Source organism: Monosiga brevicollis, genomic scaffold, assembly GCF_000002865.3.
Source record: "Monosiga brevicollis MX1 MONBRscaffold_24 genomic scaffold, whole genome shotgun sequence".
Taxonomy (NCBI): domain Eukaryota; class Choanoflagellata; order Craspedida; family Salpingoecidae; genus Monosiga; species Monosiga brevicollis.
In genome coordinates, this window is record NW_001865061.1 from 390,187 (window position 1) to 412,954 (window position 22,768).

At 55.9% G+C, this 22,768-nt stretch overlaps 6 protein-coding genes across 6 annotated transcripts; 2 read left to right on the top strand and 4 right to left on the bottom strand.

Moving 5' to 3' along the window:
* Positions 1-901: 901 nt before the first annotated feature.
* On the bottom strand, positions 902-6,008 carry MONBRDRAFT_10860 (uncharacterized protein; the record flags this gene model as incomplete). Its single annotated transcript, XM_001748641.1, has 13 exons — positions 902-1,066; positions 1,150-1,274; positions 1,328-1,479; positions 1,773-1,957; positions 2,109-2,490; positions 2,640-2,851; positions 2,959-3,135; positions 3,295-3,537; positions 3,729-4,302; positions 4,595-4,782; positions 4,863-5,008; positions 5,143-5,246; positions 5,401-6,008. The coding sequence occupies 13 exons, from the start codon at positions 6,006-6,008 to the stop codon at positions 902-904; spliced, it is 3,261 nt and encodes a 1,086-aa protein (XP_001748693.1).
* A 764-nt stretch (positions 6,009-6,772) lies between these two features.
* MONBRDRAFT_10861 (uncharacterized protein) lies at positions 6,773-8,764 on the bottom strand (the record flags this gene model as incomplete). The annotated part of the gene is made up of 2 exons (XM_001748642.1): positions 6,773-8,392; positions 8,528-8,764. The coding sequence occupies 2 exons, from the start codon at positions 8,762-8,764 to the stop codon at positions 6,773-6,775; spliced, it is 1,857 nt and encodes a 618-aa protein (XP_001748694.1).
* Positions 8,765-10,684: 1,920 nt separating this feature from the next.
* On the top strand, positions 10,685-13,108 carry MONBRDRAFT_10862 (uncharacterized protein; the record flags this gene model as incomplete). The annotated part of the gene is made up of 1 exon (XM_001748569.1): positions 10,685-13,108. One exon carries the CDS (start codon positions 10,685-10,687, stop codon positions 13,106-13,108), a length of 2,424 nt encoding a protein of 807 aa, XP_001748621.1.
* Positions 13,109-13,881: 773 nt separating this feature from the next.
* On the bottom strand, positions 13,882-14,667 carry MONBRDRAFT_10863 (uncharacterized protein; the record flags this gene model as incomplete). Its single annotated transcript, XM_001748643.1, has 1 exon — positions 13,882-14,667. The coding sequence occupies one exon, from the start codon at positions 14,665-14,667 to the stop codon at positions 13,882-13,884; it is 786 nt and encodes a 261-aa protein (XP_001748695.1).
* A 917-nt stretch (positions 14,668-15,584) lies between these two features.
* Positions 15,585-18,518, top strand: MONBRDRAFT_28189 (uncharacterized protein; the record flags this gene model as incomplete). Its single annotated transcript, XM_001748570.1, has 11 exons — positions 15,585-15,754; positions 15,865-15,984; positions 16,567-16,694; positions 16,817-16,962; positions 17,054-17,183; positions 17,274-17,454; positions 17,540-17,618; positions 17,718-17,828; positions 17,932-18,042; positions 18,156-18,277; positions 18,368-18,518. 11 exons carry the CDS (start codon positions 15,585-15,587, stop codon positions 18,516-18,518), a joined length of 1,449 nt encoding a protein of 482 aa, XP_001748622.1.
* A 573-nt stretch (positions 18,519-19,091) lies between these two features.
* MONBRDRAFT_28190 (uncharacterized protein) lies at positions 19,092-22,224 on the bottom strand (the record flags this gene model as incomplete). The annotated part of the gene is made up of 6 exons (XM_001748644.1): positions 19,092-19,826; positions 20,095-20,154; positions 20,244-20,308; positions 20,391-20,568; positions 20,660-21,399; positions 21,582-22,224. 6 exons carry the CDS (start codon positions 22,222-22,224, stop codon positions 19,092-19,094), a joined length of 2,421 nt encoding a protein of 806 aa, XP_001748696.1.
* Between the last annotated feature and the right edge of the window lie 544 nt (positions 22,225-22,768).

Below are 22,768 nucleotides of genomic sequence, written 5' to 3' on the forward strand. Positions count from 1 at the left end.
AGAAGGTAAGTCTGGAGCTCACGCACGTTGTCACTCTGCGGCAGCAGAAAGACCTGCGGCCCCAAGGCGCCTTCTTCAACCTATGCAAACCACCACACACACACACACTTTGTGAACAAAAGTGTCCTTTACCCGAGACCGCCAAAGCCAACACCAGCCTCAGAGCCTCAGGGAACCAGAGCTTCAGAGCCCCAGAGCAGAGCAAAGCAGAGCAGAACAGAGCAGAGCCGAGCAGAGCGTGCAGCAGCAACGTACCGTATCCATTCTTGCTCTTGGTGATCAAATTCCAAAAAAAAAAAAAGTGCATGTGTGTGTGTGTGTGTGTGTGTGTGTTGTCATCCTTTTTCCTTTTTTTTTTCCTTTTTTTTTCCTTTTTTTGCTTCTTTTTTTCCCTTTTTTTTTCATTTTTTTTTCTTTCGTACGAGTATCAGGGTTGAGAGCTGGCTGGCTTGATTCGAGGATCTGCTTTTTCTATGCAACCAACAGAATGAACAGAGAGGGAATGATAGAGTGTGGCTATTACGAGAGGTGGAGCACATCGTGGTGCTGTGAGGCTTCGGCGATTGCTCAAGTTAACAAACTTAGGGCTCCAAACTCAACTATTGAAGCTACAGGGCTGTTATCAAGCAACTGGTTCACCAGACCGTACGCATGTTTCTATTTCGTCTTCGTCTTCGAGGAGGGGGGTTTTTTTTTGGAACAGTCAGGCAGTGCATGATACATGGTTCAAAATTCTTCAATTAGACAAAGTGAGGACATGACATTGTTTTTTTTAAGAGAGATGATGTTTCCTCTATATTGCCAGGTGTGCCGTGCCGCATGCCACCCAGTGGCTAGGCTCTTGACAATCGAAAAGCCGTAATTCGTTCTGCTACTGCAGCCCGCACACACACAAAAGAGCTCACACAAGATTATCCGTGCTCAAGTCGTCGCCCGCTTCGTCCATGTCATCGTCAGCTTCCTCCACCTTGGCTGGCGTGCCAGGCACCGTCAAAGGCTGCCCGGTTACAGCGTGGCAAGAGAGCGTCTTGCGTCGTCGATAGAACAACATGTAGCTCTCCGTCGTCTTTGAGCAAATGGCACGGCAACAAGGTAAGAACGACTTCCAAAAATGCAGCCCAGGCAAGGCGGCAAGGGGTCAAGGCGTACCACAATCTGGTTGGTGCGCATGGGCGTGACCCAGGCATCGTCATAATCACACCACGCGCCCGACTCATCCAGGGCATATGCCGTATCTATATAGTGCCGCATCCAATACCCCGCGTCAGTGAGCACTTGCCACAGCCAAAAAGAGCAAGTTCACGACCGCTCACAAAGCAAAACTCACAATGACCACCACCGTAGCCACCAGAGTGGTTGGACACGGCAAAACAGTCGTAGATGGCTCCCTCACGGTGCTTGGGCGAGAGCACATACGGAGACATATCCAGCCCCTCCAGCGGAAACTCCACAAGCGTATCAATCTTGTCACGATAAAAGCTATTACAGAGCAGCATGCCACAGCGTCATCAACAAGCCACGGCCAACCGCCCAAGCGAGGCCGACATGTGCGCGCGAATCAACAGGTCGCAGTTCCTTTGCTAGGCCGTACTCGGAATAGGAGAATCGCTTGAGGTGAACAACCATATTGTCGGGCAACGACCAAATTTCCATCTGCTTATCTGCCTCGCGATGCTCTTTACACTCAGGACAGTACCTACGGAGTCAAGTCGTGCTTTTGGTGAGGCGCGTGTTCATCTCGCCAACCGACAGGCGTGCGGCAAGTCTCGTACCACGTGTTGTCAGCCGTCAAGCGTTCTTTTTGAATGTAACGCTCAACGCACTCGCGCAAGGACACGGACGCGGCATCTCGCTCATCCACGTTGTTGTGTTTGTTCTTTCGCGCTGCTGTATAGGACACGTGGCTTGGCGCGGACTCGGCCTGGGTCAAGACAGCTTCGGTTGACAGCAAGTTCTCCTGTATTTCGAGACCACAGAACAGCTCGTCAAAAGGCGGTTGGGCCAGAAAGGACAACAGTCGAGGCGAACGCAAAAAACAGGCCATGGCACGTGCTTGATCCTTTGATCAAATACAGGACTGCTGAACCAGAAGCGAAAGCCAAACCTACCGCATCTTCTCGCTCCCAATAAAGCTGAATGACGTGACGTTTAATGTCGACGGGCTCATCCGTGTCCAAGTCCAAACTCGGGCCCAGCCGCGAGTATGTGCTGGTGCGTGATTCCGAGCTGTACACCTCAAACAATTCGGTGACGGCCGGCCGGGGTGGCTGTGACTTGAAGGGTGCGGCCGCTTTCTCAACAACTTTCGAGGTCTCATTGCCTTGAGCAGGAGCGTTGGCGGCTTGAACGTTGGCTTGAAGCTCGCGATCGAATTCGTCATCGCTGTCCTCGGCATCTTCCCTGGTATCCATACTGGGCGCGTCCTCGTTCTGGCCCTCGCTCGCGTCCTCCTCGTCGGACGACTCTGGATGAGATGGAGCATAATATTGCCTGTGCAAAAAAAAAACAAAAACAAAAATAAAAATAAAAAAACAAAAAAACAAATAAACAAAACATAGTTGAGGTTGAGGCAAAATACAAGCCGGCAAAGGTCGGACAACTGCAAAGAGAGGAGTGAATTTGCCGATCCAGTAACTCACGAGGCTTTGTCAGCTATGGCTGCCAACAGCTGACGACCCGTTGTGTCGGGGCCCGGGCGAATCAAAAAGGGGAAACCCGTGGTCTCCATGGCCGCGGCATACGACGTGCTATAGTACGAGCTGGTAAAGGCGCGGCCCTGGCGCATGTGGTACACGGGAATGACCTCATCACTCCAAGAGGCGCCCTCAAGCGGCGGCACCTCAAAAATCGCCTAGAGGTGCACAGCATGTGTGAGCTGCTCGCCACAAAACAGCATGACCACATCCATGGGATTGGGAGGGACGACAATCATGCAAGAGGGGCGGGCGGCCCACGAACAACGTCATCGCCGTTGGTAATGTTGCCCATGGTGTCGTGTCCGTCAAAAATTTTGTAGAAGCGCGAATGATACAGGTCTGTGGCCACGAGCGAGCGAGGCTCGACTGCGGTTTCCTCAGCCACGGCGGCAATCATTTCTCGCATAGTGCCCGATTTTGCTGGCAGCTCGACGGTGCACTGTGGGCAGATAGGCGTGAGCCATGGCCAGGCAAGTGTGACACAGACGTCATAAACGGGATAGGTCACCCATGGAAAAACAAACAAACAAACAAACAAACAAACAAACAAAAACAATTGGGCTGGGGGCACACAGGCAGGGAGGACACGCGATCAAACCTTGGCTGGGGCGCGCCGAGGGTCCGCAAACACGACGGTGATAGTGAAGAAGGTCGTGTCCAATTCTGGAATGGGCACGGAAAGGTACATCATGGGATCAAAGGTGACGGAGATCTTGTTGCACTCTGGGCAGTTGAGGGTGGACTTGATTTGCCCTTGGAACAAATCTACAATGATTGAGTCGTTGCGCAGCAAGTGCCGTGTCCAAGCTTCGCGTGCTGCAGTCACATCCTCACCCTCGGCCTAATGGGAGGCATGAATCAGCAACGTCAGAGTGACAGCAAGGTGAGACTATTATAGGCGGCATTCGAGAAAGGGCAAAAAGACGATGGACACCGTGCGCACGACAGGTGACACAAGAACATAGGAAGGTCCACGAATATTGAGGCTTTGGGGACGAAGCGCAGACGCGCGAGATGCATGCGACAACGGACCTCCTTCGCTTCAACAAAGGGTTTCTTTTGAATGCGATTCAGATCCTCGTGAAGGCCGTCGAGCAGGAAGGCGGTCAGCTCCTGGGAGTCGTGCTGTTGATATCCGCTGAACTGTGGAGCAAACTTGCTGATGGTATCCTTGAGATGCCACGGCGAAACATCCGCCTGTGTGGCGGACCACAGCTTTTCGAGTAGCTCGGCATAAGCTTCGGCCAGGTGCCCATCGCAGCCAATCGGATTGTTCTTGTTCAAGTCCTGTTGCCAGCGCCCGGAGAGAAAGAACTGACGCAGGTCTGCACAATGGCTGAGGCACTGCAAGGCCGAGTTCATGAAACATGTGTTGCCCAGATTGCGGAGGCCCGTGCGTCCAGGCAGGATGGGCTTGTTCGAGGCGCGGCCATATGAACCACCATAAGTGGAGGTGCCGTAGTTGGAGGAATAACCGTAGGAGCGGTTCGTGAGGGTACTGCCCGGACCGTAACCAGAGCCGGTGCCATTGGCATATGAGGTGCTGCTAATGCCACCACTGGAATTGTAGCTGGGAACTGCGGCGACCGTCTGGCCAGAGGAAGAGCTGGGAGCCGGGAGAGCGGCGCGAGCCAAGTCAGAGGGCCAAGCGCTGTCCGGGCTCTCACGCCACTCAACCACCTTGGGAAGTGCTTGGTTTAAAATATTGTGGCAAAGCATTTCATGGGCATCCTCCTGATCCAATCGTTTATACCTAGGCCGAGCAAGCATCAGGGCAACCAAGAAAGGCACATTGAGTCGCGGTGAGCAAAGAAAGTGTTGTTGGCCAGTCGACCTGGAGAGGTCGTGGGCGTATCGTAGTGCGGCAAAATCGAGAGCTGCGCCAGCGGCCAACCTACCATTGGCGGGCCTGATACTCCCACAAGCGTGCTTCGACGGTGCCTGGAACATCAAACTGATCGAGGATGGCTGCCTTGAGGTCGGTTACCGTCTTGAGGCGCGAAATGCTGAGATCCTGCAATTTTGACTGGATGTTGTCATTATCTGTAACGGCCGCCACTCGAAATTTCAGGGGGTGGGTTTCCACCTGCAAACACCGAAGGTGAGCAGAGCAGCCAGAAACCAAGCAAATCAGGTGCGAAACGGCAGAACAACTTCTCGACACACCTTGGGACGGTTGTTTGCGTCGAGATAGACGGGGCAAACAAAAATGGCGGCTGGATCGTCCACACCGTACCAGGAGCGCAGGAGCGAAAAGGCCTCCAGGTTGACCTCGGCGGCGAAGGCCTGTGCCTGTAGCTTCCTGGTCTTGGCTAGAGAGCGCAGCACAAGAAGCGGGAGTGGATAAACATCAGAGAGATGCGCGAGGCAAGCTGCTGCGCATTGGGTCATTATTTTTTTTGTTTTTGTTTGGGAAGGACCAGGGATAGAGGACAAGAGGACGAACCATCCATCAAGCTGGACATGGGGATGGGGGAGGCCGGAGGCATGGAGGTCTTGCCCGCCAGGAACTCTGTCAAGGCCCGATGCCAGACAAAGGGGAGCAGTACGCTGTCGGATAGCAAGGCTGTGAGATGATAAGCCTGCCGAGGGTAGCCTGAGCCCGAGGTGAAGCAGGCATTGCTCATTGGCGAGCACACACACACACACACACACACACACACACACACACACACACACACACACACACACTTGACGCACACACCATTCCATGCCAGTCTTCCAGTCGTCCTTCTTGATGAAGGCCTCGTCATAGAGACGTTGCTGCTGAGCCTGGGTGGGAGCAGCAGGTTCGGCGCCATCATCCTGGGGTAGTCCGGTGTTCATGGCACTGGTGCTGCAAGACAGAGGAGAGCTGGCAGCAACGTAGAATCGAGGCTGAGCGCGTTGCAGCGCTTGGCTGTACGAGCCCGAAAGGCCGGGGGAGCAAGCAGCAGCAGCAGTAATGGTGGGAGAAGCAGCAGCGGCGTCGATGTCGGATGCTTTGATGGCCACGGTAGCAGGAGCTGTCGATGATGAAGCGTGCTGGGCACCGCGTCGACTTCTCCGGTGTCGTCGTCGAGGCTTGTTGTGCTCCAAGCCGGCCCCACTGCGTCTCCACAAGGGCGCCTCTGCGCCCACCTGGGAACCAAACGACCCCGCCTCTCGACCACCACTGGATCGTCGCCGCCACGCAGTACCCTCTCCAGTTGCTGTACACCCGCTCTTCCCAACCACAGCAGTCGTCACTGAACTTGTCGTGGACGTGGTCGAGGTCGCGGTCGCAGCGGCTGGAAAAGGCACTCTGCGCCCGGACTGTTCCGCCACAACCATTGTTGTGGCCAGTTCAGAGAGAGAAGAGAAGGAGAGAGAACAGAAGAGAAGAGAAGAGAAAGAAGAGAGAAGAGAGAAGAAGAGAAGAGAGAAGAGAAAAGAGAGTAGAGAGAAGAGAGAAGAGAGAAGAGAGAAGAGAGAAGAGAGAAGAGAGAGAAGAGAGTAGAGAGAAGAGAGAAGAGAGAAGAGAGAAGAAGAGAGAAGAGAGAAGAGAGAGAGAAGAGAGAGAGAGAGAGAAGAGAGAGAAGAGAGAGAAGAGAGAAGAGCCAACTTTGGCTGATGAGTGATCACGTCGTTCACAACACACACAGCTTCTTCTGGAAAGAGCTGATCTTTCGTCTATCTAATGTCAGACGATATTATTGAGCCAATGTTGGCGCGGCCTTGGTCGGCTTAAATGGCAGAGAGGGACACGTTTGGACGGAAACCAAGTTGGCCGCTGTGTGCGCTGCGGGGTGCAATGCGCTGGTGGGTGGTTGTTTGATTGGGTCCTTGAGCGGCTGTGAATCATGGGAAGAAAAATGCTGATCGTTGCTGGGTGGTTCCAATTCTGTGGTTGATCGTTCACGCAAGCACAAGGTCTCGGGCTAGTGTGCGCTGGATCTCAAGTTATGCCAAAGTCCATCTGCGTGCATGAATGTAAATGGATGAGGAAGCAAACGCGCCGCTCAGCGGAGTCGAAAGCAGCCGAAATAAAAACAGGCCTAAGGCGAGGCGATAATAATGATAACATGGGTGGGTATATAGGCGACACAGGGCCGGCGTTACATGACCGCACAAGCTCGGGAGCGTTGGGGCGGGCCGTGACTGGTGCGCGGTTCCACGATCAAGCGGTCAGGTATGTGGGGATGTGCGGCGGTCCGGTCGTCGCTCAGGGAGTCGTCGAGGTGGATGGGGAGTCGGGGCATTGGAGTTGGCGGTGGGCGGCGACGTTGGGAGGCGTTGCGCGCTGGGCCCTCACTGTCTGGAAGTGGAGATACAAACCCCACGGTACCACTGCTGCGCTGGGGGTCAGCGCGAACAGGCGACAAGGGCATGTCGGTCGATTCAGGCAGGCTTGTGGGCCTGAGGTGGTTATCGCGGTCATGGTCTGGGTCATGTGCAGCTGTGGCAGGGCGACTGCTGTTGGGGGTGGTCACTTTTTGAAAGAGTTCCTCGTAGGCCACACTCATGCTAACGGGCCGGGTGCTGGTCAGGGGCGGGCTCAGGGGTTTGGTGCCCGAGCGCACAAGCTGGGACGTGTGGGGGCGGGGTGGGAGCTGAACGGCCGCGTCTGCGTAGGACGCGGAAGGGGGACCATGCCGGATATCAGGACGTGGTGTTTCACCCACGGCGAGACCATCGGGTCGGGTTGGACCAAAATCGCCCTCGTTGGCAGCGCCGTGGGAGCGCAGACGATGGCGCAGTTGGTCGTGTGTCTGCAGAGCGTTCCAGGCCATAAAGGTGGCTTGTTCCACGCGCTCCCGTAGCTCAGCGTCATCGAGGCGCAGCGCCATGCCCAAAACCTCCTGGTACAGGCGCAAGCTGCCATGAAGATCGCCGAGGTGAAACCGGACGGCTCCCATGTCTTCCAGGCAGCGAGCCGCGTGAAGGGGCCGGTTCAGCGTGGACAAGGACTCCCAAGCCACGTGGAGATGCTGCAGTGCTTCTTCAAATTGACTGAGATTGGCCTGATTTGGGAGGTGTGGGGGTGCATTTGGAAGTTGGTAAGCGCATGAGGGGGGGGAGGAGATGCGCGGACGCGCCGGTTGACTGAAGCAGATATTTCGCATGACCAATAGACGTGATGATACGAACCAGACCGGTGGCGAGGTTGCGGGCAACGTTGGCACGATCCATGGGGTCACTCTCCACCTCATCCGCTGGCAGCAGATCCCAGGCCAAGCGGGCATGTTCCACAGCCTCATCATACCGGTCTGTCCGCGGCGCAAGCCGGCGGCAAGAGAATGTGAGGAAAAGGAGAAAGCGACTCGGGAAAACACTCTGAGCAAGGCGTGGGTCGGTAGATCGGGTGGGTCCAGCGACGTACCCAGAAGCAAAAGAACAGCCGATATGTTATTGTGTAGCTGCGCCAGGTAAGTGGTGCCGGCCGGGGCGATGGAGCTGGCTGAGAGGAAGAGGCTGCGGGCCAGTTCGAGGTTGCGAAGCTTGTAGGCGGCTTGAGCCGCAAAGGCGTATGCCAGCGGGAGCTCGGAGATGTCAGCAGGCAAGTTTTGACCAGACTCCCACATGGTAAGTCGTGGCTGCAAGAGTTGCAGGACCTGATCGTATCGTTGGTGAGCGAGCAGGGCACCGGCGGCATTCACGGCGGCCAGCAGCACGCCGTCATCATCCTCGCTCCGCTCAAAGAGGCGCAAAGCCTGACGTTGAGCGACAATAGCATCCTAAACAAGCGTCAAGAAGCGAAAGGCAGCGCAACGATCAGCGAGAGTTTGCCCCAGTAGGCAGTGAGTGCGCCGAGTGGTAAGTGCGCCGAGTGGTAAGTGCGCCGGGTGGTAAGTGCGCCGGGTGGTGCGCACCTCGTGCCGTTCGAGCGCTGAATAGGCAATGCCTAGGTTAAAGTAGGCGTTGGCAAAGTCATCATAGGCTTGCTTGCGGCCGGTATTGACATCATCCAAAAGAGCCTCAAGCAAATCGATGGCTTCGTCAAAGCGTCCCGCCATCAGAAGAGCGGCCCCCAACGACACGATGGCCCGGGCCGTGAGTCGGTCACGTCGTGCCAGCAGCCGCTCCACGACGGCTGGCGGGGGCATCATGGTGCCGGATCGCTGGGTAAAAGAGAGGCCCTGCTGTGCCGTTTTTTTTTCTTTTTCAACAAGAAATAAGTGAGCTCGTTGTTGTCGCACCGTACCAACGCCCTGCCTGCAGATGGCAGGCGAGCAGAGGACAGCAAAGGCGTTTAGCAGGGTAGCCGGCGCGGAGGGCTAACCTCTGATTTTTGTTGTCCGCAGTTGGCGGGGTGGTTGGCAAGGGGTGACAACAGCCAAAATAAACAGCTATTCTCAACAACCTTAAATGATGCAGGAGGGCTTGCAAGCTCTTTTGGGGCAAAATTCGAATGTGTTTCACCATCAAAAACTTGATCAAAGCTTTTGTGATTATGCATGTACATGTGTCACCTTCGACGCTACGCTTTGCTTTATGTGTGTGTGTGATGAGGTGTAAAGGAGTGAGTGTGTAGTGTGAGTGTGTGTAGTGTAGTGAGTGTGTTGTGTGTAGTGTGAATGTATCGTACCAAGTACGTGTTAACATATGGCAGCGCCGGGTTGAGGGCGGCGCGGGAAGAGGCGACAGAGGGCACAGCAGAGAGCAAGTGCTGGTATCTGTGTAGTAGACGAGAAGCGGAAAAAAAGCCTCTCTTGCCGAACCCTCCTCACCGGGCACAGTGGTCTGCATCGCTTGTTGTTATGGGCCTCTGAGTGATTGAGAAAAAGGCTTTATGGGACCGACGTACTGTGATGAACGACAAATGCAACGGCAGTCAGGTTGTGGGGTCCTGGAAAACCGTTAAGCTTTCAACAGGAAGGGAAAGGTTAGCTTGGAGATGCCGCTTTCTTGAGGTTGCCTCACCCTGCTGGGTCGCTGCCGTTTCGGCCTTTTGTCGGCGCAATGTATTTCTGCTTGTATCTCGATGCGTTTGTTGAAACGCTAACGTGCTTTCACCCTTTCCCTCATTGGACGACGATTTCTTCAACTAACAACCAAACAAGCTTTTTTTTTAATTGCCAACGGCAGCGCATGTCCCGCGCACTGTTCACAGGCCGCGCACATACACACACACACACACACACACACACACACACACACACACACACACACACACAGAGAGACACAAACAGACACACAAATATACACATGCACCAGCGATCTGCCTGTTTACCGCCTGACCTGCCCGCCGAACCCTGTCCATTACCCCGGCCCCAACGCCGATCCAGTTGATAGTTGTTACGGCTCGAAACCGTTGCTGCGCTGTTAGAGAGAGAGAGAGTAGTTGCTATTGTCATTTCCCTTTACAAAGCTTACTGCTTGAAACGTCAGAGCTGTTGTGTTAAAGAGAACGCGTCATTCGTGTGTGAGTGGGCACTCTCTCTCTCTGCTTGTGTGACCGCTTTGACCTCTCTCTCTTCTCTTCCTCTAAAATTACACGTCTCTGTCTCTCTTTTGCTTTCTTACAGTGACAACTCTCTGGCTCTGGGTTTGCTGTTTTTCTCTCTCTCTGCGCTCGCTCGCCGACGAGTCAACACGCTCGGCACGACCGACCGGGTGTCAGGGCCAGCTTCACAGTCATTAGTGACACTGGCGACCTCAGGGAGATAGAGGGTCTAGTCCATCTCCCTCCCTCCCTCTCGCTCGCCGCCGCTCTGTGCCCCAATTCCCCTTTGAACACTCTTGGTCAGCTTGATCAAAGCCGTTTTTGGTCAAATCTCTCTCTCTCTCTGTCTCTCTCTCTCTCTCTCTCTCTCTCTCTCTCTCTCTCTCTCTCTCTCTCTCTCTCGACGGCCTTGGTCAGTCTTGCGCCCGCATCGTCCCCCGCTTCCCTCCTCCTCCCCCTTCCCCTCTCCCCCTCTCCCCTTGCCTCTGGCTTGTCAAGCGTCAATTCTCTTGGCTTTTTTGGAGCTGGTTGGTTGAACAGCGGCTGTGCGCTCGAGTGGTGCTTTCCCCCGTTGCCGCTGGTCATGCCCCCGCGGGCGACGGGCGCCACATCGGCGACAAGTCGCCGTGGTCGCGACCTGGCAGCCCGCCTCGACCTTTTAAAACAACACATGAGCCCCGGGCTGCGCTTCAGCCTGAGCGCCTCGCTCGATAACATTGCACACCTGGACCTCGACCTCTTGCCCTCTCCATCATCGTCATCATCATCATCATCACTGACCGCTCCGGCCCCCCCGGTCGCTGCTTCTTCATCGTCCGCCGCCGCTGCTCCGGCCACCTTGCCTCTCGGTGCCACTGACCATGAAAGCACCAACGCCAGCACAACCTCAACCTCTCAACCCAGCGTTGTCGTTGGCTTGCGCCAACGCGTGCGTGCTCACCTCGCCGACCCCGGTGCTCTGAACCGCGGCCCTCCGGTCGTGTTCAAGTGCCCAGCCCCCAACTGTGAACGGGTCTACCGCACCCGCGGCGGTTGGTGCCGACACGTCTCCTCTGTCCATCGGCGACAAGTCATGGCCAAGGATGCCGTCCCCTCCTTTGAAAAGGGAGGCCAGCCCTGTACCCGCCCACGTCTCTCCTGGCAACATTACTCCCACTCCTGGACCCCGGCCGCCCCCATGCCTGCCGCCTGCTCAGATCCGTGCGCGGCACCCAGTCCGGCGACAAGCGACACTGATCTTGGCTACGCCGGGAGCCCCGTTTCCACCGTATCCGACGCCCCTGCTCACGCTTCCTCCACCCCAAACACATCCCATCCCGCCACCAGCCTCGCTGACGTGCGCCATCATCAACGCCCTGGCAACCTCGAAGACCCGGACCACCCATCCCCTCGCCCGATCCAGGCCCACCCCCGCAAAGACCATCCCTGCAGTGCCCGCGTCACTGGCTCGCTTGCCAGCGTCCTCCCACTGTATCCTTTGGAAGACGAGCTTGTCCTAGCCCAGTGCCCGCACTGTGCTCGTCACCTGTCCGCCCAGCGCCTCGTGCGCCATCTCTATGATTGCTCCCACGCCTCGGTCTCCACCTCCACCTCCCCTTCCAACAACACCCCCACATCCACATCGGCACACGCTGGTACTGCCCTCTCAAAATGGCGCCTTCGCCACCGCACTGGCCCCAACCCCAGTCCCGCCGCCTCCCATCTGCGATACGCCCTACCCCACGCCATGCTTCAACACCCCTTGTCCCTGGCCGCCACCCAACACAACGCCCGCTGCCTCAGCGCCACCAGCCACCACACGTTGACGGAGGATCGTGAAGACTCGAGTGATGCTTGGGATAATTCCTCCGACGTCGATACTCTCGAACGCAGCAGCACCGACTCGGGCATCGAAGGCGAGTCAGCCCGCGAACTCCCTGCGTCTCCCACCACCACTGCCCTCAAACCCAACAGTACCAACGCCGGCGGTCACCACTCCACCACCAAGGACAGCGGTAGCGGCAGCACCAATGATATCAGCATTGCCAACCCCCCAGCTCCCTCCTCATCCAAGTCTAACGTTCTCAAGGCCGCAGCGGCTTCTCAGGCCTCCGTTGCCAAGGCGGCCCCCAGCAATGCAACTGCCTCCACTTCCGGCATGCCAATCCTTCCAATCCCGAGTCTAGCGCCCCGCACACAGGCCAAGCGCAACTCGGACTCAACGCACCAGTCTCACGAGCCCTCCAAAAGCCCCAAAAAATCAAGCACAACGGCCCCTTCCGCTTGTCCAGCCACTGCCAAGCCTGATGCCGGCGCCCAGAGCACGCCAACCTCCCGCGCCACAGGCCCCTCAGTAGCTCCGGGCAAGCCCACTGGCGCAAAGGCCACCCCCATCCCCAAAGCACCAAAGGCCGCCCGCAGGCCGGCCAAGCCCCGGGCACCCCGGGCACCCCGGGCACCTCGCGGCTCGGGCAAAGCCAAGACCAAGGGCACCAGCAGCAAGACCTCGGCCCTACCCCCCTCCAGCGCTGGCCTCACCGTCACCGCCGCTGGCACCTCGCCCTATGGTGCCCTGCCCTACGCCCTCCCACAGTACTGCTATGGGGTCCCTGCTGGATACTACACGACAAACTCGGCCCGGCTCTGCGTCCACGCTCCCCCCTCCTTCAAATACACCACGCCCGTCAATGGTTATGTCCGTCCTACCACGCTCATCACCTCGGGTGGGGCCACGTGGACCTACCCCAGTCCCATGGGCCTGGTCAGCCCTGGTACAGTCCTCACCCCCAGCATGGCTGCCAGCGAGGTCCCGGACCTTGTCCACGTGTCCCAGTTGACCACCTTCCTCAACCGGTGCTACGCTCCGTCGTATGTGCTGCCTGGTGTACCAGTGGGCACTCGCTTAGTGGCGTCAGCTCCACTGACGGCCACTGCCACGTCCTCGGTCCCCGTGATCCCCACCGCGGCCGTGACAGCTTCATCCCCCACCAAGGCCGGGGCAGCTAGCACCATCGTGGCAGCCTCTTAACCCACCGGGCGCTCATGACTGTGTGCGACACACTGCTTGTTTCCAGGCATTACTCTTGCTTTGTTTGTCTCTGCTGTGTTTCTTGGTTTGTCAAATCCCCTCTTTATAAGAATCGCCCCATCTTATTTATTTCTGCAGCATGAATGGTTAGACTCACCAAGTCAGTCGACCGAAGCGCTCCTTCGGCTTTATTTTTTTGCCTTATGACCAATACTGTTTCGTTTTTTTGTGAGCGACACACGGTGACGAGCTATAAGGCTCGCGCCACTTGCCGTGTCCTCTGACTGCCATTCCTTGAACGAATTTTTATTTTCCCTTATCATTCTCTTCCTTTTGGGATCCTGAAATCGATCTTTTAAGCTCCTATCCTGCTTATGTTTTGTGCACACCAAAGTTGTATGCTAGAGAGACGTCACTTGCAATTATGGGTGCTGGTCTTGTACATACAAACATATTTGTGAAGGCCTCAAGACAACAAGAGGAAGGCAACCGTCGCCAGCTGAATCAAGAGCCACGTGGCACTCTCGGGGAGCATGCTACCGGAGGTTGTGCTGGCTGCTGCGAGCGTGGTCCCGCCACTCAGCGTGGGGGCGTGGTAGCCATGGCATTGCAAAGACAAAACGGGTTTAGCGCCTCCAAAGAGGGACTTCCACTTGGGATTGTTGTCTACGGCAGAGAAAAATGATGTGAGCGATGGCATGGGCAAGCGCTGTTTCCCATGCGACCCGATGCCTACGGAGATGGCCTTTTTAGGGTCACGAGCTTTGCCCTTGCTATCGAGACATCTCGTGCGCGAGACACGAACCAATGCCAAAGGTTTCGCCGTCGATGCATTCGTTGGCGTTGAAGGTGTGGGTGGTGGCGGTGCCACCACAGCCGGAGGCGTTGAAGAGGGACAGGGTAACGCGGTCGTTGAGGCAAGTGGCTTCGATTGTGGCGTATTCGGGAAGGTAGCGCTTGTTGCTGGGGCAAGAACTAGCACTGCCGCACACCCGGGCGTAGTCAATGCCAAAGGCGCGTTCAAAGAAGCTGAGGCTACATGTTTCTTCCACCAGGGGCATTATTCCCATGGGTGTGGCACTGCAGTCATCTGGGTGAATCAAGAGAAGAACCTGGTGGTCGCTCGAGAGGTGGTCACAATACATGGGACAGTCGTCGGCATCAATGTGAATGAGATCACGGGGCTGGGTGCACTCCGTGTCGTCAAATATTTGGGCACTGATGCTGCCATCTGCATTGCAATAAGCTTGCCAATGATTGTCTTCGACGTACATGCATGCTCCTTGTGGGGCTAGCATCGAGGCTGCACGTGCGGTGGTGGAGCACACGCCAGTCGTGGCGATAACACCTTGGTTCAGGGGACGCACTCCCGTGGGGAAGGCGGTGGTCGTGGAGGGGGTCGTGCTGGCAGCCGGTGTTGCTGACGTGGTCTGGGTGGAGCTTGCGCTGGCGGCAGATGAAGCTTCGGTCTCGTGCATCCAGAGAATGGCGAGCAGTAGAATGCCGAGCATGCCGACCCTCCCTACGGCAATAAGAAAAAACAAAGCAGTGCGCGACATGGCCAGAGTGACAAAAATGCTGTTGGGCCTCCTTGTTCGTCAGCAGGTACACGGTCAGCATCCCGGGACCACGCACCATAAGCAGCCATGGCCATTTTGCATCGGTGGCAACCAAGCCGAATTCAGGACGGCCTCTGTGTCTGTGGGGGTTTAAGGGTGTCGTCGTTGTCGTTGTGAAGAAAAATGCAGCTGGGAGGAGCAACATCGGCGAATGATGGTGCCGTGTCTCAAAGCCAATGGCCTGGGAATCTGGTGCGTATACGCGGGGAGCGCTGACGTGGATCGTGTTCAAGGTTGACTGTGGTGCAGAAGCAGCACAACTGACGCGAGCGACTCAATCTAAAAGCCTCGGAACTTGTGGTACCCAAGGGAAGACGATGAGTCACGCTGTGTGATGCCCCTCGGTGGTGGTGGTGGTGGTGGTGAGACATCCTGTCGATGACCCGTGCGTGCTCGAGTCGTGATACCCAGACACGATCAAAATAAAATTGCAAACTCCACCCCAAATGAGTTTATTTATCATGTCAACATGAATGAATATGCAAAGGAACAGAAATGAGTTCGGTGACGAGAAAATGCTGAGAGACTGATACATGTACGTCAGCCTTTTCCATCTCTGTTGCGGACAGAGTCTTCGCGCTCCTATAGGAACTCAATCGTAGCTCGTAGCATGGTTGTGAGCTAAGCACCAGGTGAACGTCGTTGGCCTTTTTAGCTCTCCCTCTCCCTCTCCCTCTCTCTGCTTCTCCTGCACAACGTCACGCGTCTTGGTCGGACAGCTCGGCTCGGTCTGGCGTCCGCAGCTGTCGGTGACTATTGTCGTCGCCCACGGGGACGAAAACCGCTCTCGATGGACCTCTTTAAGTTCCCAACGCCCTCCGCAAACACAACACAGCCCTGCAAAGCCTGGCGCGTACATGTATATGCTGTCGTGCCTCATGGTCTCTTTTACATCCCCGGTGATCGCGAGGACATGTGTGTGTGTGTGTGTGTGTGTGTGTGTGTGTGTGTGTGTGTGTGTGTGTGTGTGTGTGTGTGTGTGTGTGTGTGTGTGTGTGTGTGTGTGTGTGTGTGTGTGTGTGTGTGTGTGCATGCGATTCATGCGCTTTGTTCTTTTTTTTTCTTTTCTTTTTTCTCTTTTTTTTTCTTTTTTCTCTTTTTTTCTCTTTTTTTTTTTTTTTTTTGTTTCAAAGTTAGAACGATTTTTTTTAGTTCTCTCTCTCTCTCTCTCTCTCAAACTCTCTCTCTGTCTCTCTCTCGGGCCATGACAAGGAATGGCGTTGTCGCCGCCCACTACTCCACAGCTGGCGGCCGCTGGTGTGAACGAGTTTGATCGCCTGCACAAATGGCTTAACACGCACCGTATCCTCTTTCAGGTGCGCGTACCTCCCGTCGTGCCCGTGCCCGTGCCCAACCGAATCAGCGCCCGCCACGTGCAGCTCATGCCCTCTCTGCCGTGTCGGCCGGCCCCAGAATGAAGTGAGCGTTTTGCATTTGCCTTGCAGCCACCAGGAACGAGACACGCTTTTCTTCGTGCACGACTTTGGCGGCCAGGTACAACCCGCCCTGGCTTCTTGTTGTGCACCCTCCCCGTCGTGCCTCCTCTCCCCATATATATATATATATTTTTCCTCCTCCTGTTTCCTCTCTCTCTCTTCTTTCTCACACCTCACCGTCTTGATCGTGATCCTGCCGCTGTCCGCACGCGATGCCTCTCTCTCAAACACGACCTATCAAGGCGCTGCAATGGGCCAAGCAGCTCCTCTTTTTTCATGAGCGCGTCCATCTCGTGGCCATCGATCTGCCCGGACATGGTCACAGCCCCGCACCTGACTCGGCTAGCCGTTACACCGCTGTCGATATCGTCGGGACCTTGCGACGCGTCTTTCACCACTTTAGCACTGCGCGCAACGTCCTCATTGGCCACAGCTACGGCACCAGTCTCGTCGTCCAACTTTATCAAAGTCTCCCGACCTCGTTTCAATCTCAAGTCGTGGGCCTTGTCTGCTGCAACGCCGTGACCCAAGGTCAGGCTTTGTCCTCCATGCTCTTGCCATCACGGCCTGAATGGACAACCAAAACGTCATCCAGAGTTCTTTCTGCTCACCGTGCCCCCCCCCTCCCCCCCTGTTGTTCTCGCTGGCCCCAGATGCCTCATGCTTGCTGCAGGCGAGCATGCGGGCGCTGTCCCTCGTGCCTACCCCAGTACTTGGCCTGATTCGCCGATGGCAAGCGCGCAGAGGAAGTGAATCGCAAAGCGTCGCCCGCATGGTAGCAGCCGACGCTACAAACGAGGTAAACACGGACGGCCATGGCTCGACCATATATCAGCAGGTCTTTGCTCAATCCAGCTGTGGCCCTCGTTGTTGCTTCTTTCAAACAACAGACCAAGGTGATGCAGCTGCATTGGAATACGTGGACACCCACACACGTGTTACAAGCCATGGCGGCAGGACTGCAGGTCGTCTCGTTGGCCGACTATGCCCGCGTGACAATCCCCGTACTTTTGCTCGCCGGTCAGCATATGCATGCATTGCCCGCCTCTACCCTTCCCACACGCGCGCACGCACGCACTCACAGGCGTCTTTTTCTCCCTGGACTCTCAGGCGCTGAAGACACGGTCGTGCCTCCCGAACACACGTACAGCATATATGACACCGTCCCCCGCGTGCATGGTCCACACATCGCGCCCAACGCTAAACACAATCTTATTGAAGAGGCCAGCGAGCTCGTCAACGCGCTCCTCACCACTTTTCTGATCAAAAAGGGCAAAATGTCCTATCTCGAGTGCGTGCAGACTGCCACGGATGGAACAACGCCGCAGGTGCGGTTGCGCACAACTCACCGCGTGTCTGTTCGCGCGCAACCTTAGGGTGAGTGGCGAAGAAGCCGAACTTGACGATGAAGCGCCCGACGGCAAATGGGCTCTCAAAAACCACGCCAAGTGGAAGGTATGCGGTTGTCAAAGCCCTGCGCGAATTGTTGAGCAACACGATGACTATGTTTGGGCGGCGTTGCCTTACTGCTCTTCTTTTTGTCCTCTCTCTCAGACCACACCACCCTCAAGCAAAGTATTGGGTGCCAACAGCAAGCTTGGCGGCCTTATTGTCTGCAAGACGTTCCGTCAAGACGACAAGGACCATGGACCAAAGGCTTTTAAGGTCTGTCCCTTTTCTTTTGTTTGCATTCAACCGCCTTGGGCCATGCTGCTGCATCGGGGGGGAAAGCCAACTCACAAAGGGCATGCCTCATTTTTGTTGGTAGACCAAGTTTACCAACGTGGGATTGGTAATTGATGTGTCCCGTGAACCACCACCATACCTCACCAATGCTCCCGATGTGCCACCATACGTCAAAATCGCGACCGTTTCCAAGGTTTGTTTCGTATCACCACCGTTGACAAGGTTTGCTCAATTCAGGCCCCTGTGCCCTGGCCGTGCATTGACTCGGCTCTCCTACGCTGTGCCCCTGTCTCTTGCTTCCTCCAGCGCGAGCCCGAGGCTGAGAGTGTGGCCAAGCTACACAAAGTGCTGGACAACTTTTGGGCCAATCCCGACAATGCGCGCAAGGATGTCATCATCCATTGCCATTATGGCTTCAATCGCTCAGGGTAGGCATGCATCGGCATTGACCTTTGAGGCACTCGTCATTTTGGTTGCACCTTGCCATGCTGATCAGCGGCTCGTGTTTCGTCGCTTAGATTTATGGCCTGCAGCTATCTCGTCAAGCGGCGAGGCTTTGGCGCCCGCGAAGCCCTACATGCATTTCGTAAAGCCCGCCCTCCTGGCATCAAGCATGAACATTTTCGTGCTGAATTTCTCCGTCGCTACGCCTCGGTCAACTCGAGCTGACAGCATTTGTCTTTGAACTTTTCTTCGTCCGCAGAGCATGTGAAACAGTCTGCAGGGCCGTGCTCTCGGTTGAATCGTGGTTACCTTGGTGCGCGGGCGGCATCGCGCGTCAGCGACGGAGCGGTGCCGTCATTGAAATATGTTCCAAGTCGTTGTTTGTGTCTGAGTCTGTGTTTGGGCTTCTTTTTCTTCTCCTTATCTGTTGCGTGACACCCAAGTTGGTGAGCTTCTCATCATGCTATCCCGTCCCCCCACCCTCTTTTTTTTTTTAATCCTTGCCGAAAGATTTGTTTGTTTCTTCGTTTCTGTTTCTCGCTTGGTTTGGTTGAGCTTGGTTGTTTGTTTTCTCTCTCTTTGATCGTCTGTTCTTGCTTGAAACTCATGTTCTCAGTGCTGAATTTTTCTTCTTCTACCGTGCGTTGTGCCCTGTTTCCGGACAACTTGAGTCGAGCTCAAAGCTGAAGCTTTGGTTAAAACTAAATTGAAGACTAACTTTTGCCAGGCAGGCATCTGACTCATCTCTAAACACACAAAATAAAATATAAAGGTTGTCTGTTCTCATGCAACATCATCTCAGATACCATGGACGAAAAACTCGACGGCGGCTCCATGAAACACGACTCGTGCAGCCGTAAGTTCAAGGTGCGTTGCATTCAAGGCGTTGAGACGAGCCACCCGGACAGGATCAAAGTCATACTCGGCCATGGTGAGAAGGCGGGGCATGCCCCAGATGATGATGCGACCCAGATCAGAAGTTGCACAAAGTGAAAGGGTGGCGTTGGCGGTGGTCCCGACAGCCACATGTCCACCGTTGCACGTTTGGACATCGCTTGATAATTGCAATTCCATGGGCACGAGGACGTGCGGTGCCCGCAATACCAAATCACCCGCATCGGTGGTGAAAATCATGGGGATATCCGGCCAGACCACGGCCGTCCCATCCACTGCTCCTGCGGGTCGAATGTCCTCCGCGCGCAACGTCATGTTGTACGTAACAGCCGAACCAATGCGAATGGGGACGCAGGTGGGTGGGACGGGCCAGGAGCCGTCGCTTTGGCACTGACGGGCTCCTGTCTCACCAGTAGCAAATTCCATCAAAGGTTCGCAGCCATACTGCACGATATCAAAGGCAGAATAATTTTGAGCTTGATCCACTACCATGCTATATGGCCCCGCGGGTGGTTCATCACACTTGATGGGCGTGCACATGGCCATGCCCTCTTCCAGTGCCTCAGTCCCGGCATCGCACGGCGTGCAGGTGGAGAGCCGGTGATTCTTCGAGGATTGATGCTGATTGATAGGACACAACTAAGATCCAGAGGCAAACAGGCAGGTGTGCAGTCAGTGAGAGATACAAATGCTCAGAGGCCGAGCGAGAGATAGCAAGGCATACGTGACAAGATAGGCCCTCTGTGCTGCTGCATTCGTAGAAGGTACCCGCTGGGCAGATGCCACAATTGAGGCACGCTTCTGCTCGGTGGCTAGTGGCGGTTTGATACTGATGCGCGGGACAGGACTCGCAAGTGCCACCTGAACTCAAACCACAGCCTTGCTGACGCTGCCCGGCACCACACACTTTGCCGTCTGTGTTGCAGGCTAGACAGAACTTGCTGGCTGATGCCGGTTGAAAAGTTGCCTATTTGCATACATCACGCAATTGGAGTGCGCTGTGAGAAACCGATGCCAACAAGACCAGTTAGCTCAAGAACCGAAACGTTGCAGTACCGCTTCACAAAAGGTGCAGGAGGGAGCTGTATTCAGTGCATCCGTGTATGTGCCCGGAGGACAGGCTAAAATTAGTATGTGAATCGATGATAATGTGAGCATGAAGCAACTGAAGAGAACCAGGTCCAAGCACAGAGCATGCCTGACCTTGACAACCATTGATGGCGATATCGTTGGTTGGAGCACAGAAGCCAGCTGGGCAGTAGCACGAGGTGCAGCTGGCTTTTTGACAGCCCTGCGTGCAGCTGTAACAACGAGTGGGGTCGCAATCGCCATCACAATTGGTCGGCAACATCAACACTTGATCACAACTACTATCACAACCCTGATCGATGTGCATCGATGTGAGACATTGGTGAGCTGCCAGACACTTGACGAGCAACCGGGCAAGGGTCACCAAAGATGCATCGGCTCACCAAGGCATCGCATTCCGAGCCAGATTGGCAATTCTGGGTGCACTGCGTCAGCATGCAGCCGTTACAAACAGCCTGTTTGCTGACCCCGGGCGGGACCCACGGAGCATCACGAGTGACACGGGCCAGTTGTTGAGCAAGAGTAGCATGGGTGGTCGCCGTTGAACCTGCTTCACGTCGTTGCTTGTTGGAATTTGAGACTCGAACTGCCTGTTCAATGCGGGTCATGACAGCATGGCAGTCACTGAGCTCATCCAAGGCCAACTGCTGCTCCTGGGAGCTCCACCAGGCCAACGCCTGGGTTTGTTGAAAAGCTTGCTGGAGAGTGAAAGGCTCGGGGCCTTGCACCAGTGCGGACAGTCGTTGGCACACCACGTCGGCACGAGTGAGTGGCTCGTAGGCTATTTGTAACCAAGGAAGAGCCAGATCTGAGGCAAGAAGGTAGCGTAGAGCGAGCTGCACGGGAGCACACAGGGGCGAGCCTTGCATTGATTCGACATCCGGATGGGCAGATGCATGGGGCGTGGCAGGAGTGACACACGCTGCCGTTGCCAGGAGATGGTGCCACGTAGCACCTTCTCGATCAAGTGAGTAGGTGAGATGGATTGAAGTCGTTTCATCGGCGTGCGGGGCATCGGCAACGTGAATCACGGCCTTGGGTAAGTATAGAACGTCCCCCGGCTCCATCCAGAGGCTCTGGCAGTGAAACCGTGTCAAGTCGCTTTCGGGCCAATTCAAACAGCCTGCAGACAGAAGCGACAGGCGTCAGAGGAGATGCAACGCAATAATGCAAGGGCCAACGCGGGTCATGTGGTCATGTGGTTGGTGGAAGGCTACGCACCATGAGTGGTCCCAAGCTGGAGTTCATAGAGCTGGGCAAGCTGAGCGCGAGAGGCGGTGGGCCATGTGGAGCTCTCGTTCAGACCAGTGCAGAGGCGCCAGCGCTTGCGCCCGGCAAGCTGAACGACAATGACATCGTAGGGATCGGTATGGGGTTGAAGGGCGCGTGCTCCTGGGGCGGAGAGGTACGCATGGGCGGTGGTAGACGCTGATCCGAAAACGGCCTGGAGAGTCGTCTCCAACACACTGTAGTTTTGGGCATCGAGTTGTTCACGGCGAAACACAAGAGAGAGGTGGTCGCGGCGAAGGCGTGGTGCTAGGAGCGACCAGTTGCTGAGGATGGGGGCGGGAACGGAGGTGATTTGTCCTTGGGCGTCGCGGACAGTGAGGGCATTGGCCTGAACCAGCTGCGGAAGCTCGGCCGCGAGCCAAGTGTCGGCAGCCCTGTGCAGGTGATCCAGCCATGGATCAGCGGCGGCTAGGCGAGGATCAAGGTCGTTCTGGGCTGCTGGAATGTGAAGCCAATCATTTCGGTAGAAGCGGTGCAAAAATTGATCGATGGTGACGCTTGGTGCCCAAAGCGCTTCAAATAGAGCGTGTTGATCCGAGTTGACTGGAGACCGCGAGGTGTCGGGACGCAAGGGGTGCGTCTTGATGTGCAGAGACGGAAAGGCGGGGACCAAGAAAAGAAGCACGAAGAGGCAAGACCAGCCGCCGTGGCCACCCATCAGACCCAACTGCAATCCAGTGCTCACGCGTCTCCCCATGACCCCGGCCGGAAATGCAGGTCGGGGCCAAATATGATTTTCCGCTCCAAGCCAACGCTTGAGAAAACAACGCTGCCTGATTGCGGATCTTGGTAGACTTGAAATGGCTTTGGAAGCAGCGCAGAAAGAGCTTGTGTGAGGGAAAAGGGGAGCCGTCTGGGGGGAAAGAAGTAAGGAGATAAGCTGGTGCCAGAGAAATTGAGAGGCAGCAGAAGACCAGCCGGCCGGCAGCCACTGGAGTGGCGTCGAGGTAGAGAAAAAACGGATCGTCAAGCAGGTCAGAAAGGTCGAGGACGAGTCTAGCACTGCATGAACGTTGCGTAGCCGCTGGGAGATCCAAGATGAAGGAGGAGGAGGAGGAGGAGGAGGAGGAAGAGGACGCAGCTGGTCTGTCGAGAAGGAATCAGCGGCAAATGAGAGACGGAGGGGTCACGTAACAGACGATTGAGCGATCAGAGAGGAGCGTTCCGAAAGAGGAGCCAAGGGGCGGGGGGGGGGGGGGGTT